Here is a 17,474-nt window from a genome sequence, read left to right on the forward strand (position 1 = left end):
TGTTTAGATATGAAGCATCATTTATTTTCAATACAAGACAAATATATGGTATAAATATGTTCTCATTCAGGTGCTAAAAATACAATGTATGACAAACATGTATAGTGTAAAATATTTCCTACTGTTAAATAATGTATGCATTTCTGCAATCAACATGGCCGTTATAAGGAGGTAAAATTACATTTACAGTACAGATGGAAGAATGTCAGGAGCATCATATGTTTCAGTTTCCTCTAGGCCTGTTCTGGAGTCTCCCTGATCATCCATTGTCTTATTCCTCTTCCTCCTCAGTAGCTCTGTGGATGGAAAAACAAATGTAACATACAGTATTATGCAATTTCAAGAGGAGAAACAGAACTGCAAAGCAGATGTGGTCCTGATATGTAAAACATCAATACATAAGCCTATGCAACGGAAGAGTTAGTGTAAGTTTACCTCAATCATGTCGTAGATCCAGCCGAGAAACTCGGCCACCTTGGTGTAGACTCCGGGGTGGTTGGGCTCAGCGCAGCCTGTACCCCAGCTCACCACCCCCACCAGTCTCCACACGTTGTCAATTTGACAGACTAGCGGACCCCCACTGTCTCCCTGGGCAGATATACATTGCTGTCAATCACACGGGTTACCAGACTACCACACTGACTGTTATGGGTTGAGATATTGTTAAGTCACAGTGATTTAGTGATTATGGGTTGGGATATTGTGGAATACTGAATCCTGAGCGCCACTGAATTTGATTGGTAGGACCCTGAATAAAGCTGGTGTGCTCTCTCAGGCACATGCCTAATGAGCTTTGTCTTTGATCATTTAGAACAGTACAGGGGGACACCTGAGGGAAAATATTCTCATTATAAAGAACCAATTCTACTTTTGTAAGACAACAACTCTCTGACCTTTGGTAAATCTCTTCATAAAACAAACCACAGGAGGAAGAACACTGGTATGTGTTTATGAACTAACCTGACATGCGTCCACTTTGCCCTCGGTGTATCCAGCACAGAGCATGCGGGGGGTGACCTCTCCATTGTACATGCAGGAACTGTTGCATTTCTTGGTGCTTATCAGTGGAACTGTAGCTTCTTTTAGCGTGGCAGGGATGAGAACTGTCAAAGAAAGTCAAACTAATGTAAATATACCTCTCATTTTTATGATTTAAATGACTTTGGGCTATGAGAAAACATTTAACCATCGATATAGATACATTACATTTTCCTATTTAAATGATATTATTGATTTAACATAGTCGTACCATCATCTGGTTGAGTGTAGCCCCAGCCAGAGATCCAGCACTGTGTTCCTCCTGGTAGATCATGCTCGTACTGTGGCAGACAGATAGGCCTGATGGTATCTAAAAAATGTAATACAAAATAATATTTGGAATATTAGAGAACAGTGTAGGTCATGTTGAAGTTAATTTCAGTAATATTGGAACATGGTTTGGAACTGATTGCTGTAATCATGTAGTTGAGTGTTCCAGTCAGCCAAGGGACTATGTGATGCATTCAAAAGTGAAGTAATCAAGTTCCCTGTCACCTGAGAAATTCAGTGGGGTCAGTAGTTTCATCAGAGCAATGTCATTGTCGTGGCTCCTGGGGTTGTATTTCTTGTTGTAGATGATCTTTTCCACTGCATATCCAGTGTACTGAGCCATTTTAGCTGAACTGCGTGTGACAATACCAGCGTAGACCACCCAACTGGACACCTGTGGCAGCCTATAACTGGAATGTTATAAAAGAGATGAAGAAATGTATGTCAGCTAGATGGCTCTTCAATTCTCAATTGTATAAAGTATTAATTACTTTGTGCAAAAGAAAGTGAGAGCAATTGCCGTCCCTAGTCATCACTACACTGTCATGAGTCAGTGACCTCTGACCTCTAACCTTTTACCCCGAGGGGTCTTACTTGTGCACACAGTGGGCTGCGGTGACCACCCATTGGCTGGTGATGATGGTGCCTCCACAGGTGTGTCGGTTGCTGTAGTAGAGACTGACTTGCCAGGGCCACCTTCCCAAGGTAGCCTCCACTCCCCCGATTATCCTGGGCAGCTTAGCCCGCGTCCCACACTCTACACAGGCAAAGGAAACAGATATGAAGGCATTTTTTCCCAGATCACTTTACATACATTGTATGGAGGTAACTCATCATCACCCTACTGTAAAAAACATTAGGAACACTTTCCTAATATTGAGTTGGACCCCCCTTTGCCCTCAGAACAGTCTCAATATCGGGGCATGGACTCTGTAAGGTGTCGAAAGCGTGTTGAAAGGGATGCTGGCCCATGTTGACTCCAATGCTTCCCACAGTTGTGTCACGTTGGCTGGATGTCCTTTGGGTGGTGGACTATTCTTCATACACACGGGAAACTGTTGAGCGTGAAAACCTAGCAGTGTTGCAGTTCTTGACACACTCAAACCGGTGCACTTGGTACTTACTACCATACCCCGTTCAAAGGCACTTCAATCTTTTGTTTCTCACATTCACCCTCTGAATTGCACACATAAACAATCCATGTCTCAATTGTCTCAAGGCTTAAACAATATTATTTAAGCTTTCTTCTCCCTTTCATCTACACTGATTGAAGTAGATTTAACAAGTGACATCAATAAGGGACAATAGCTTTCACCTGAATTCCCCTGGTCAGTCTATGTCATGGAAAGAGAAGGTGTTCCTAATGTTTTGTACACTTAGTGTATACCACCAATATGTAGAACTAGGAAGTCATGACTGAGAGGTCGTGTGAAGGTCATTGGGTCTTACCTGTGTGTGAGATGCATACGTTTACAATGTAATCCACTGTTATGTTAGTGTTGTTAGTACCCTGCAGAAACTTACCAAAACATTTCAAAGCTATAACCTTCCCTGTGACGCAACTCCCCCTAAATAAAAACAAATCCATCCATTAAAAAAGCTTGATTACTATGTTATAGCACATCTATTTTCTTCTGAATCATTAGGTTATGTATTATATCCTCAGACAGCTGCCGTACCTTAACTGCCATATATTTTCCAGGCTGGTCTTGTGTTCAGATGTGATCTGTATAAAGCCATCGGTGTAGTTAGGTCCGATGTCCGTTAAGTTCACCCCTTTTTGCTTGGTCAGTCTGGAAACAAAATTAATCATAGTTATTTCTTCTATAAAAGCAGGCGAGATGGGAGAGTGTCTGTTTTAAAAAGTAATGTATGATCCACGGGGCATCGGGCAAGCCTATAAACGAGGTATTAAATAATCTAACATTAACTGGGAGCAATCAGCCTTATGGTTAGGTGAATAGCCTTTTATGTTGCCAAGCTGCTGTGGGCTTTATGGTAAGGAAATGGTCTCAGTTGACTAGCCTTAGATATCCCAGCTGGCGGCAGACCAGGGTCCCCAGGGAAGAGTTCCATCTCTCATAGCACACAGGCAGCCACGTGGGCACCTTCTCTAGCTGGATCTCCAGGAGAGAGTTCTCCGGGCTGATTCTGTAAAACACTGAACCTCATTGATTGAAAATAATCCCTCCAGAGACCAACTAGATCAACAGTAATGAACTGCTGTCTTGTTTGAGAGGGAAATGTTAAGCAGCTGATATCCAAAAACGAATGTAGTCAATATAAACAGATCATTATTTCATGTTTTGATGTCGGTTGATAGACAGTCTCCACTCCTCTCCACTGAAGTCTCCACTCCTCTCCACTGACTGTGATCATGTAGAAGTTGTTAAGAAATGTATTAATAAAGATATGTACTACAATAAAGACAATTATAGTTGTAATATAAACACATTTGGTTTATCAAACCGCTAGGAAGGTCTTTCTGCCTGACAAAACAAGTGTGTCCCTTGACTTGTTCCACATTTTGTTGTGTTACAGCCTGAATTCAAAATCAATTAAATATGAGTTTTTCTCACCCATATAAACACAATAACCCATAAGGACAAAGTGAAAACATGTTTTTTGAACTGCAAATTTATTGAAAATGAAATACAGAGATATCTCATTTTCATAAACATTCACACCCCTGAGTCAATACTTTGTAGAAGCACATTTGGCAGCGATTACAGCAGTGAGTCTCTAAGAGCTTTCCACACCTGGATTGTGCAATATTTCCACATTATTATTTTCAAAATTCTTCAAGCTCTGTCAAATTGGTTGTTGATCATTGCTAGACAACCATTTTCAGGTCTTGCCATAGATTTTCAAGTACGTTTACGTCAAAACTGTAACTCAGCCACTCAGGAACATTCACTGTCTTCTTGGTAAGCAACTCCAGTGTAGATGTGGTCTTGCATTTTAGGTTTTTTTTGTCCTGATGAAAGGTGAATCCATCTCCCAGTGTCTGGCGGAAAGAATTTTGAACCAGGTTTTCCTCTAGGTTTATTTTTTATCCTGAAAAACTCCCCGGTCCTTAACGATTACAATCATACCCATAACATGATGTAGCCACTACTATGCTTGAAAATATCGATAGTGGCACTCAGTAATGTGTGGTATTGGATTGCCCCAAACATAACACTCTGTATTCAGGACAAAAAGTTAATTGCTTTGACACATTTTTTGCAGTATTACTTTAGTGCCTTGTTGCATACATGTTTTGGAATATTTTTATCCTGTACAGGTTTCCATCTTTTCACTCTGTCAATTAGGTTAGTATTGTGGAGTTACTACAATGTTGTTGATCCATCCTCAGTTTTCTCCTATCACAGCCATTAAACTCTAACGGTTTTAAAGTCACCATGGGCCTCATGGTGAAATCCCTGAGCAGTTTCCTTCCTCTCCGGCAACCGAGTTATAACTTTAATAACTTTAACATGCTCAAAGGGATATTCAATGTCTGTTTTTTATTTTTACCCATCTACCAATGGGTGGCCTTCTTTGTGAGGCACTGTAAAACCTCCCTGGTTTTTGTGGTTGAATCTGTGCTTGAAATTCCCTGCTTGACTGGGGGACCTTACAGACAATTGTATTATGTGTGGGGTACAGAGATAAGGTGGTCATTCAAAAATCATGTTAAACACTATTATTGCACACGGAATGAGTCCATGCAACTTATTATGTGACTTGTTATGTGACATTTTTACTCCTGAACGTATTTAGGCTTGCCATAACAAAGGGGTTGAATACGTATTGACTCAAAACATTTCAGCTCTCATTTGTAATTAATTTGTAAACATTTCTAAAAACATAATTCAACTTTGACATTATGGGATATTGTGCGTAGGACAGTGGACAGACACATTTTTTAAATTCAGGCTGTAACACAACATGTGGAAAGAGTCAAGGGGTGTGAATACTCTCTGAAAGCACTGCTTACCCTACATAGTGCAATACTTATGACTAGCGCCTATGGGGAATAATATTGGGATGTAACCAATCACACAGACAAGATGACAGTCTCTGTGGTGGGTGACGGGCTGAGAGGCACAGACCTTTCCTGGGGTCAGCCACAGAGATGTCCTCGGTCACGTTACAGAAGGACGTCTCCTTGGTGTCCCCCAGCCCTGCTGGACTCTGAGAGGAGGTAGGCCGCAACAACAACCTGACTGTGGGAGGGAAAACAACAACATGCAGAGTGAATTATAGCTGCAGTGGATGTAAAGCAGATGTTCTTAATCTAGCTCTGTCATTGTGTGAGACATAATTATCATGCATAGTTAATCAGCTATAACAGTCTCATTGTAAAACATTCAAATACAGTGTTCTATATTCTGACATGTAGGGTTATTTCTGTTTGCTATCCACCACAGCAAGGAATCTGTGCTTCACAAACACTAGAACATTGAACATGTCATCATTCTCTTCATGATTTGACACTTGCAGGATGTCTCACCTAGGAACCACACTCCGACTGCTAAGCCTCCCAGAAGTCCTACTGCACACACAGCAACCAGTACTCTCACCAGTCTATGGGCTGACAATGGAGCACAGCTGAATTAGACACTGATAAGAGATAAACTGCTTGGGTATACTGCTAAAAGGCATGTTAGCTGTCTGTCACACTGACATAGAGTGGAAGAGATAGCGGCACAGCATGTAACAGCCATTACAGTCTACAACGTGCACACAACTAAGGATGTGAACAAAGCATACCACATACAGGGAACAGGTGACAAAGATGAATGCTGAACATTTCACAGGCAGTGTCATAATCAACTGACTCATATAAAGTCTGCACGGCAGCTGTGAGGGGTAGCTGTATACTGTACTACAGTTTGTGAAAAGGATAGCTAAAGCACTGAGGCTAGCTGGACTTGGCTTTAACTTAAGACAATGAGACACTAAAGTACTGAAGCTTAAAGCTTATATACTCTAATTAGATTAGACTTTATGTAACATGCCTTGTTTGTGCACTAATTGGATAATGTCATACTAATCATAGCCTGTGGTTCCAGCCCTATTAAACAGTGCACCACCCAGGCATGGCCTTACCGTGGTTTGTAGAATGGATTCCTCTCAGCCAGGCATGGCAGCTCTGACTCTGAGCTCCTCGGGCCTCTCCCACTCCTGTCTTCTCTGGGTGAAAAGGATGACTGACAGCCACAGGATTCTCAATCACAGATAATATATCTCCATCAAGATTCTGCAACATATGCAATGAATACAACACACACACACTATTTATGTCAGTCTCCTGGGAGACTGGATATGAACATAACCTATTCTTCCTGGCTGACTCCCCCCCCCCTTCTACACACACAGAAGCCTTATTCATCCCCTTAATCAAACATATTTAATTAGGATGACTGAGAAACTGAGAGATCTCAGGAGGGTTTGTCCAGGTGTATGGAATTTGAATGGCAGGTGTGTAAAGGTGCGTAGATAATGTCACAGGTGTCCAGGTGTGTGAACTGAAGCACAATGTATCATTCATAGCCAAACGTGAGAACCCAACACGTCATCCAACACGTCATACTTGTGCTGCAGACATATGGATTTACTCTACACAGCACCAGACCTATGCGGCAGGCATTTCACATGCAGGTGAATCAGACTACTTACATTTGTTTTCTGTTGCAAGACACACACTTTAAAAAAAATGTTAATCAGAGTTAAATACTACAGGGTATTTCTAGCTCATGCAGTGAGATATTGTGGGAAAATAAGATGACATTATATATTTACAAATCCCCTCTAAAAATCATCTGCTTCAACATGATCCTTAAACATTGTAATAAACCCCTAGAATCAAACCAAAGCATGCACTGAATGCATATATTTCCCTTTAAGTTACCCTCTAGCAGATAATACATTACATTAGTAAGAAGTATACAATGTACATGTACTTGAAATATATTATGATGATAGACATTAGATTCTTAAAAACCATGAACAATTCCATTAAATCGTTATAGTTGTTGTTAAACAACATGCACAACAGCGAGTACATGTACAGTAAGTAGACAGGCATTATGAAAACAACATCTGTTGTCAGTGATGTTGAGTGAGTCAATAGCCTAAAGACAGAGGGCGTCAGGGGAGGTGAGAGCAACAGAGAAGGTATCAAGGTGATGTTGAAAGTAAATAGGGGTAAGGAGAGAGACAGAGATTTATGCATGGAGTCTTACCATGTTTTCCTTGTATGTTATGTTGTCCAGAGGAGAGTGTGGCACTGGGCTCTTCAACGCTCATCTATAGGCCTGTGTTAGGTTAGAGACAGAGATGCGCTCTGCTCGCAGCTGGTCGACCATTTGCCATTTTACAGAATGCAACTCTGGATTTTCCCTTCACAAAGAGACAGTGAGGTCAGCAGTGGTGCTGTGCTGCTGAATGAACCTGTTGTTTTGCCAAGGGGGTCATGGGGCCTATGGAGGCAGGCTCAACCAGTTCTTTGTAGGGGGGGAACATCTCCAGGGATACACCCCCAAGCCACTGATAAGGCAGGGGGGTATCTTACCTGTGCCAACAGAGCATCCACTTGGCAGACAGAACATTATTTGCTGAAAATTGTAGCTTCATGAGCAAAGGTCATAATATTACGTCCTCATATCACATCAATCCCGGTCAGACTCATTTTGAATCCAAAGCTATCACATCTCTCAGCAGGCCGCTCAAGAACAAAATGAACACTGTTCTGCCTGCTGGTGAGGTGACGGATGTTCACTCTCTCATAAAAACATTTATTCATTTGTCCAGTTTTTGTTTTCAATTCTTATTAATGATTTATTTCTGGATACCTGTTGCAATATATTTAATTTACCCTGCATCAGATGCAGTACAAAAAATAACCAACCAACAAACCATTGTTTGAGTGAATCATATTTTATTTTACAAGGATATAAAAATACATGTGTTAATTAAAATATGATAAAATCAGGAGTTTACAGGTACAGTATGTGTAAGAAATATTTTTTTTAAATGTCTCTTCTACGTTACCGCCAAGCTTAATTAACCCAGTCTCACCTATTTAAGTTGAGAACATCAAGGTGTTTCTAAATACTTGAATTTTTCTGCCAGCTAGAATTCCAGCCAGCAGAATGTACCTTTAACATGCAGTATCTCCCATGGGCGTTTTATGGGATTAGGCCCAGAGAGAGCCAGGTGAGGAGGATAACTGCCCGGAAAAACATTCCGTACACCCGGACTGTCCAGGCAGCATCCCGGAAATGGCCTGCATCTCTTTGGCTCATCTGACCACTGTTAGATGAAATGATGTACAAGTCAAACCCACTCTAATAAGTCTGTCTTTCTGCCTGTCTGTCTGAACACTGTGACCTGAGGTGGACGTGGCAGACCAGTGCTGCCAGAGCCTTCCTCCTCTCCAGCGCTGCCGGAGTCTCCCGCCTGTCCAGCGCTGCCGGAGCCTTCCTCCTCGCCAGCGCAGCCGGAGTCTCCCGCCTGTCCAGCGTTGCCAGAGTCTCCCGCCTGTGAGTCTCCCGTCTGTCGTGAGCCGCCAGAGTCTCCCGTCTGTCGTGAGCCGCCAGAGTCTCCCGTCTGTCGTGACCCGCCAGAGTCTCCCGTCTGTCGTGAGCCGCCAGAGTCTCCCGTCTGTCGTGAGCCGCCAGAGTCTCCAGTCAGCATGGAGCAGCCAGAGTCTCTCGTCAGCATGGAGCAGCCAGAGTCTCCCGTCAGCATGGAGCAGCTAGAGTCTCCCGTCAGCATGGAGCAGCCAGAGTCTCCCGTCAGCATGGAGCAGCCAGTGCCGCCAGTCAGCCAGGATCCGCCAGAGCCGCCAGTCAGCCAGGATCCGCCAGATCCGTCAGTCTGCCAGGATCCGCCAGTAAGCCAGGATCCTCCAGAGCCGCCAGTCACCCAGGATCCGCCAGTCAGCCAGGATCCGCCAGTCAGCCAGGATCTGCCAGAGCCATCAACCTGTCTGAGCTTCCTCTCAGTCCTGAGCTTCCTCTTAGTCCCGAGCTACCCCTCAGTCCCGATCTACCCCTCAGTCCCGAGCTACCCCTTAGTCCCGAGCTGTCCCTCAGTCCGGAGCTGACCCTCAGTCCAGTGGGGCCCTTTGTTAAGATTAGTAGGCCAAGGTCGACGGCGAGGGTCGCCAATCTAAGGACGCTAAGGAGGTGGACAAAGAATATGATGGAGTGGGGTCCACGTCCAGCGCCGCCACCGTGGACAGACCCTCCCCTATGGGTTTAGGTGTGCGGCCAGGAGTCAGCACCTTTGGGGGGGCGGGGGGGTACTGTCACGCCCTGGTCTTAGTATTTTGTGTTTTCTTTATTATTTTGGTCAGGCCAGGGTGTGACATGGGTGATTTATGTGTCTTGTCTTGTCTTGTCTAGGGGTTTATTAGATTTATGGGGTTGTGTTCAGTAGAGTTGTCTAGGAAAGTCTATGGTTGCCTAAAGTGGTTCTCAATCAGAGGCAGGTGTTTATCGTTGTCTCTGATTGGGAACCATATTTAGGCAGCCATATTCTTTGGGTATTTCGTGGGTGATTGTTCCTGTCTCTGTGTTTGTTGCACCAGATAGGGCTGTTTCGGTTTTTCACGTTTCTTGTTTTTGTATATTGTTCATTTTTCATCTTTCATTAAAGATGTATAAAGATAACCACGCTGCATTTTGGTCCTCCTCTCTTTCACCAGAAGAAAACCGTAACATATGGTAGCTTGGAAATGATGCAGACAATTACGTTGATGGAAGCCACAATCTATCTCCAATGCTAAAGCTTATCTACCACGTAATATATATATATATATATATATATATATATATATGAGTCTAGCATGGTATATGAATGAGATATCCACATTGCTGGTGATGAGACAGTAATACTGACATTAATTTGTCTTGTCATGCGCGACTGTCAGTTCGGTCTTCCATTTCTCAAATTGGTTCCCCACAATACAATCATTAAATGACACTCATCATTTAAATCGGGAGAGTTTGGTGTATGGGCAACAAAAAAAAAACCTTTTGTAATTCCTTGCATACTGTAAGGAGACCACTAACAATCAGCATAATTGTGTTTGCCTAGCACAAGGCATGCTGTGCTCACTGCTCACATATACAAATGTAAGTATTCAGAAAGTTTGATAAATAAGATGTGGCAGCTTTAGATATTGGTCATCATCATTCATTTATTCCCATTGTATAAACGTTCTGGAGGATATGTACAGTGTGTCTTGATTTCATCACTTTGATGAACCCTGCTATACCGACCTGTCAAACGTCCATATTTATATAAAGAACTCATTCTTACTAAGTTTCCTAGTTCCTGTGCCATTGTTATTACTGACTGAGTTGCACAGTAACATTTGATCAGATAAATACTGGTAATGTACTTTCCTTGTAGACATGTTGGAGGGGACTGTGTCTGTGTCGTGTCCAGGAGATCTCTTATGTCTATGTCTCACTGCCATCTCTTTGTCACTGTGTGTGGCAATCTGGACCTTATAGTTCTTATCAGAGGTCTTGTGATTGGACCCAATCCCCCTCTCATCTAATGGCTTGCATGACTTAAAGCGCTGTCCCCAAAGAATATCATATTCAGTGTAAGAGGTCCTCACATGGAAGGCTGTGCCTGAGAAAAAATACATATTTACAGTCAAGTTAATCTAAAATTAAATTATATACATCTGCTGTCCGGACCAGGCATTAAGGATACTGTAGGTCCCTTTCAATTTAGCTATATTCATGTTTTGATAATGATAACATATAAATAATGTGTCCTTTTTGCACTGATTAAAACATCTGAAACATTTATTTAATTCCAACTCCACAATTCCTCACCTCTCAGTACAAACCCGCGTCTTGCATGGCTCCACCCACCATGACCACGGTTTTCAAAGGTCTCCCACTTTAAAGAGTCAGTGCTGATGCCCCAGAGAGGCCTGTGTTCATCAATTACATGCTCCATGGTCTGGGGCTCCACTGTGAACAACCTGGCTCCATCTGGTTCCATCCGCAGAGTCAGCTCTCTCTGATCCAACAGGATGAACTCTCCCTCTTTGGTATGGTGAGATTTGATCAGCTTGGCTCTAATCTCTGCCACCAGCATGTGTGTCTCTTTCAAAGTCCTGACGTTGAACATCAGGCACAGGCTCTCATCCCTCTCAGACCACACAGTGCTGACGGAACAACAAAGTGGGCAGCCTCCTCTTAGGCTTGGCTATCTTAGCCAGGATGTAGCCCAGCATCAGGACGTCTAACACTGATTCAATGACGGACTGTGACATCATGAGAACCAGCCCGTCCATGCAGTTGACTGAGGCCTCTCTAGTGCCGTAGCCATTGATGATTTGGCTGTCCATGGAGATAGAGAGGGCCGAATGGAAACTGTCCAGCTTCTCAAAGCATGGCTGCCATTGCGGGTTTGTATGTGGAACACATTGTATGTGCTCCACATCACCACGCAGCCAGGCATCCAGGAAGTAGAGCTCTGCGAAGGCTGTCCAGGTGACATTGTAGCACAGGGTAAAGACAAACAGGATCCAGCTGTACTTCAGATCCACCAGGGTGCCGATCAGGTCACACATCTTGTTCTTAGTATGAATGTGTCATGTGGTATGACGAGCCGCGACACATTCCATCCTTGGTGAAGTAGCGATATTGCTGGCGACCATTAGAACTGGAACTCTTGTGGCTTATGTCTCCTGTACTCTTGGAGAAGAAGATGTGGCCTTGTATGGTGTTTTCTTCCCTTTATCAGGTTTACTAGAGCCTTTCTCAACCCAGGAGCTTGTATTATAACTGGAGCAGCTCCCAGCACTCCTGGTCTGCCTTGCTTTGTGCTGTGATTGGATGATCCTCTGACTGACCGGCAGTGGGCTTTGTCTGGTGTTGGCCCGGGGCTGCCCCATGCCTAGCGCCAGTCTCGGAGAGAAATGCAGCCTTGGATGGCAAACAGGCATGGTGACATACTGACCCCTACTGGTGGCCCGGGAGATTTTCTTGGGATCGGCTAAAGATACTCTCGTATCCACCTGCAATCAAGACATCAAGACAGTAAGGTGTCATCTGAAATCTAACAGTGAAGATGTTGATAACAATATAATAATAAAAAAGAGTCATCTTTGCAGTGAATATTGAGACGTTATACTGACCCTTCTCAGGTATGGCCTGTATGGGTTATATGGGTTGTGTTGAAGTGAAGCTCTGGGTCTGATGTTCTTCCTGGGGTACGGGGGAGGTCTGTGGTTTCCATAATCCCTATAGAGAGCACAGCTGTTGGAGATCACCGAGGAGAGCATGGATGGAATCCCTCTCTGTGGACCATAGACCAGTCACCAACACCTGCGATACAGAGAAAGAAATCGAGACAAACCGACAGGAGTGTCCACCGTTTATGCTATCAACAAGACGGTTTATCACCTGTGCAATTAAACAAATCTTGTTTGTATCCAGTCTGAGAACATAGAGCTAGAGCTACAGGTGACATGTCCTTGTTTGTGTCTTTGTTGTAAAGACTAATGATGGAGAGGCTGGATAGTGTGTAATCCAGATGGTGTGTAATGTGGTTTGCTTTAACTGTCCACCATGCTCACACTAATTAAACAGAGGGGATTACATTAGCACCAGCTCTTAATCAATCTGCTCATCTACAGAGCATGACCATGGATTTCAGGAGATTATAGAGGAGATACTCTTTTTTGCACATGTGTAACTAAATTTAGCCCACCTTCTATCTTTTCAAAATGGCTCCATTACATTTGGTGGATCTCAAGCTCATCAACAACATAAATAGGACAGGATAGTTCTGTGTCACCACAGTTGTAATACTGTTGTAATACACTAGTGGACTATTCCATCATTGCAAACAAAGTAGGAGCTTTTTTACTACATCCAAGTCATTATGTGTTGTCACTATGCTCTGCTGGTGGATAAACTCTTGTCAGCATATCCTCTCTAGGTAACTAACTCCCTGAATCGAAAAAACGCAATAAAAATGAAAACACAGCATTGCTATTGTCAATACCAAAACATCCCAAACCCACAAATAAACATAGAAACAAGTACACATAAACAAAGGTAGTACCTGTAATGAAGAATTCCCCCTTGTTATTGACTGGATTCAGTTACTGTATGGCTGCCATTCTGCTTAGTGTTGGACACAACAGTGTGTGTGGTAGAGCAGAGGGAGAGAGGGCAGGGAGGCAGCGACTTATCCCTTCCCTCATCTGTAGCAGCTAGTCAAACCCACCCAGCTGTTAGTCTGGCATCGTGCCACTAAGGGTCACCAAACCGCCTGTCATGACTTCAGCTGCATGCTACAGTGAGACAGGAAAACACAACCCTTTTTTATTGTCCTGTTTATTTTTGCTACTTGATTTTGAAAGGTGCAAATAAAATGTATTATTATTGACACAACCTTCATGGATCTTTTTGGTATTTTATTAGGGTCCCCATTAGCTGTTGCGAAAGCAGCAGCTGCTCTTCTTGTGATCCACACAAAACATGAAACAATACAGAACAATGATAGACAAGAACAGCTCAAGAACTACATACTACATACAATTAGCATTTAGATCTTTTATAACATCTTCAAACATGGAACATATTCCTGTAGTGCATGTGAATAGTATGCACCAAAACCAGGCAGTAAGAATTCACTTTACTTGACTGATGACACAATAAAGATCTGCACTGTAAAATAGTTTCTATTTTATTCTTTTTTCATCATGCCACAGAACACTGATGCGTAAAAAGAGCTGTGTCTGAATCCACACTGAGAAAACACTTGCACACACAGTGTTACAAAGCTGTAATGCAAAGGGATTTAACACACATGGCAAGGAGAACAACCCTGATTGGACACCAGGACAAGCACTGACTGAACTGGTGCTGAGGTAGACAAACATTTACATAATATCTACCTACATGATGATCATCACATCCTGCTAGTACACATACCAAATAAAACTACTTCTGCTTTGTTACAACATAGAACGATCAAAGAAAACACTTTTTTGAAAGAGCTTTGTTAGTTTTGGTCCACCACGGAAATCCTAAGATCCTTATAGTGCATGTGTATGTAGAATAGAACAGTAGTACAGTGAGGATGAGTCGGTGCTTTTAATTGTTTACATGGCATTGAGTGTTGGCTTTTTGTTCTAGAAGGCCATAGTGTTACATTGACCCATATATGCTGAACTTGTAGCTTTATAAAGGTTATTAACAATACCACTATGTATTCTGTGTCTTCTGTGCATTTTATCCCCATTCGACAAGACAGAACATTTTGAAAGAAAATCTCACTCGTAAACTTTGCTTTGAGGCTTGAGGTGCCTGGGGCATAATACCATAGTCATTAGAACAAGTATCTTGTTTCAAATGACAATGTTTAGACAATAGGGTCTACTATGGCATGGCAGTGAAAATCAGTTCTTCACCAACAATAAACAAACACCCAGGAACCACAACGGTCAACACAACAAACATATACTGTATTCATGTATTCAGCACATCTATTCTCCATTTATAAAAGAGGCACAGGGAGGGCTCTTACTCAAATCAGACTCCAGAGACTTACAAAACACACAAGAAAAGATGTTTCTGAAATCAAAACAAATGTAAACAAATTGCAGATCACTGTAATACAAAAATACACCATTTTAAAATCAGAGAAGCCCTCTTTTGGCTCTCGTCTAGGAATAAGATACAATCACATCTACAGCAACAGACATCACAACTGACCATAACCTGCTTTTAGTGATTCAACCTTTCACGTTTAGTAAAAAGACAACACTTTTACTCACATGTTCTTTCTTTTCACTTAGAAAATGTTTTCATTCTGTGGTTTAACAGACTGCTATAATTCTACTGATAAAAAAATGATTCACACAAAAGTCACTTTGAAGGCTTTCAAATCTTTTTTTCCACCCAACAGGCAACCGTCCAAATCAATTCCATTGATGAATTCTCAGAACATTTCAAGCCGCTTCACCAATATAAAAAGGACATTTGAAGGTAAAGCTACAGACGATGGACGAAAACACAATGAAAAACACCAGTTCTAAGATGTGCTATTGCCTCTGTGCAAAAGTTGAAGATCGAAGAGGTAGCGCTTATTCTAATATCAAAATAAACGGCCTTGAGGTTGGGTAAAAATAACCAACACCTATTTGGTAACAAAATCGATGCATGACATAAATAGCAAAACCTGTTACACCTTAATGCTTGTCAATCAGCATGAGCAGATAGACTAACTGACAGGTAGGGGAAATTATATGCTTAATATGCGCACTGGAAAAATAAGACACAAATTAAATCAAGCTTATGGAGACCATTCAAGTAAAACATGCAAAAAACAAACACCCCAAAAAATCAATAACAGGAAATGTGACAGGAAATAATAACCCAGGAAATGTTTGTTTGTCTCAACCAATCTGCGTAGTAAGGGTTGCAATAGTACTGCAATTCGACCAGAGAAGTTCTACGTCTCACAATCAGAGTCACAGCAGATAGAACTCAATATCCCTTCTAGTGCAACACTTTCACTGCTGTGGTAACCTGACCAGTAGTCTTTCAGCCTTCAAAACATATGGAGGTTTAATGTAATAACAGATAACACTTTCACTGCTGTGGTAACCTGACCAGTAGTCTTTCAGCCTTCAAAACATATGGAGGTTTAATGTAATAACAGATAACACTTTCACTGCTGTGGTAACCTGACCAGTAGTCTTTCAGCCTTCAAAACATATGGAGGTTTAATGTAATAACAGATAACACTTTCACTGCTGTGGTAACCTGACCAGTAGTCTTTCAGCCTTCAACACATGTGGAGGTTTAATGTAATAACAGATAACACTTTCACTGCTGTGGTAACCTGACCAGTAGTCTTTCAGTCTTCAACACATACGCAGGTTTAATGTAATAACAGATAACACTTTCACTGCTGTGGTAACCTGACCAGTAGTCTTTCAGCCTTCAAAACATATGGAGGTTTAATGTAATAACAGATAACACTTTCACTGCTGTGGTAACCTGACCAGTAGTCTTTCAGCCTTCAAAACATATGGAGGTTTAATGTAATAACAGATCATTGTGGCAATTCATGATAAAAGCAATCAAACCACAGAAACCTGCCCACACATAGGATAGTGTGTCTTAGTGTCTAAGTCCTACTCAGACGTAGCATACGTACAGGTAGGTCTTCTCTATCCTCCAGTCCAGGGGCACATCCTCGGGTCTGTGGCTCTTCATGTGTTTCTGCATGGCTGCCAGGCTGGGGCAGAAGTCCTGGCAGATGGTACACTGGTAGGGCGACGCTCCATTGTGGGTTCGCAGGTGCTTGATCATGGCAGAGTAGTCCCTGGATCGCTGGTGACAGATCTTGCACTCAAATGGCTTCTCACCTATAGAAATACAACAGCATACTCGTGAAACCTTTCCTTGACTATGCGCTAAAACCAGTGGTACTGACACACATTGGTTTGACCTGTGTGTATGCTGTTATGAACACAAAACAACCTAAAGTGGGAGTGTGTTATTATTACGGCCACACACTGTTCTCTAACCTGTGTGTACGCGGTAGTGGGTCTCCAGCTGGTGCTTGAGGCTGAACCTTTTGCCACAGCCGTTACACTCGTAAGGCTTCTCTCCCGTGTGGATGCGTTTGTGTCCCCTCAACATGCCATCGTCCCGGAAACAGCTCCCACAGAACTCACACTCAAACGGGTGGTCACCTGGAGACAGGTTAGACACAGGTTGGGTAAAGGTTGGATACACGTTGTTACAGGTTTCATGATGCTAAACAGTATCAAACGGTTCAGGTAGGCCTCCGCTCTTCAGCAAATGGTATCAAAAGTGTTACTTTATCGTGACTACTTATTAATGTAGTTGTACAGGTCAATAAAAACAGAACCTTTGCATATCAGGCTGGAAAAAAGAATGTGCTTTCAGATATACAGGCCTCACATTATTATATACAGTATATTATATAATTATTATATACAGTATATTATATAATTATTAAATACAGTATATTATATTATTATTATATACAGTATATTATATTATTATTATATACAGTATATTATATAATTATTATATACAGTATATTATTATTATATACAGTATATTATATTATTATTATATACAGTATATTAT

The 17,474-nt window shown here is 42.1% G+C and overlaps 2 protein-coding genes and 1 pseudogene across 4 annotated transcripts in view; all 3 read right to left on the minus strand.

Annotated features, from left to right (window-relative positions):
• Window positions 1-2: 2 nt before the first annotated feature.
• LOC110503955 (transmembrane protease serine 5) lies at window positions 3-7,745 on the minus strand. The gene is made up of 13 exons (XM_021582621.3): window positions 7,542-7,745; window positions 6,406-6,556; window positions 5,807-5,887; window positions 5,406-5,519; window positions 3,334-3,469; window positions 2,988-3,101; window positions 2,833-2,876; window positions 1,903-2,065; window positions 1,534-1,718; window positions 1,250-1,348; window positions 961-1,103; window positions 436-588; window positions 3-296 (listed from the first exon to the last, which is right to left on the minus strand). Exons 1-13 carry the CDS (start codon window positions 7,542-7,544, stop codon window positions 288-290), a joined length of 1,395 nt encoding a protein of 464 aa, XP_021438296.2. The 5' UTR covers window positions 7,545-7,745; the 3' UTR covers window positions 3-287.
• A 2,739-nt stretch (window positions 7,746-10,484) lies between these two features.
• Window positions 10,485-12,616, minus strand: LOC118944068 (G protein-activated inward rectifier potassium channel 4-like; annotated as a pseudogene). The gene is made up of 3 exons (XR_016491373.1): window positions 12,470-12,616; window positions 11,171-12,349; window positions 10,485-10,947 (listed from the first exon to the last, which is right to left on the minus strand). The product of XR_016491373.1 is annotated as a G protein-activated inward rectifier potassium channel 4-like (transcript).
• The window catches only part of LOC101268962 (zinc finger and BTB domain-containing protein 16-A), a 31,897-nt gene continuing 26,892 nt past the window's right edge, over window positions 12,470-17,474 (minus strand). The window contains exons 6-9 of one of the 2 annotated variants that reach the window (XR_016491372.1): window positions 16,883-17,050; window positions 16,510-16,720; window positions 13,402-13,633; window positions 12,470-12,659 (exon numbers count right to left, since the gene is read on the minus strand). Coding sequence is in view for 1 of the 2 variants with exons in the window: in XM_021582628.3 (XP_021438303.3) it covers window positions 16,491-16,720; window positions 16,883-17,050 (398 nt within the window). In the remaining variant the exon portion in view is untranslated. Of the gene's footprint in view, window positions 12,660-13,401; window positions 13,634-13,745; window positions 16,721-16,882; window positions 17,051-17,474 lie in introns of those variants that run through there. The other variant, XM_021582628.3, reaches the window with a different exon arrangement.

Source organism: Oncorhynchus mykiss, chromosome 24 (assembly GCF_057628025.1).
Source record: "Oncorhynchus mykiss isolate SJ-2025 chromosome 24, ASM5762802v1, whole genome shotgun sequence".
In the NCBI taxonomy this organism is placed as follows: Eukaryota; Metazoa; Chordata; class Actinopteri; order Salmoniformes; family Salmonidae; genus Oncorhynchus; species Oncorhynchus mykiss.

What these genes read in the sequence shown, in the direction of transcription:
- LOC110503955 (XM_021582621.3), bottom strand. An exon ending in AATCCATTCTACAAACCACG is followed by an intron (nt 5,888 to 6,405) that starts GTAAGGCCATGC and finishes CTCCATTGTCAG; the next exon opens with CCCATAGACTGGTGAGAGTA. An exon ending in CTACACTCAACCAGATGATG is followed by an intron (nt 1,104 to 1,249) that starts GTACGACTATGT and finishes TTTCTTTGACAG; the next exon opens with TTCTCATCCCTGCCACGCTA.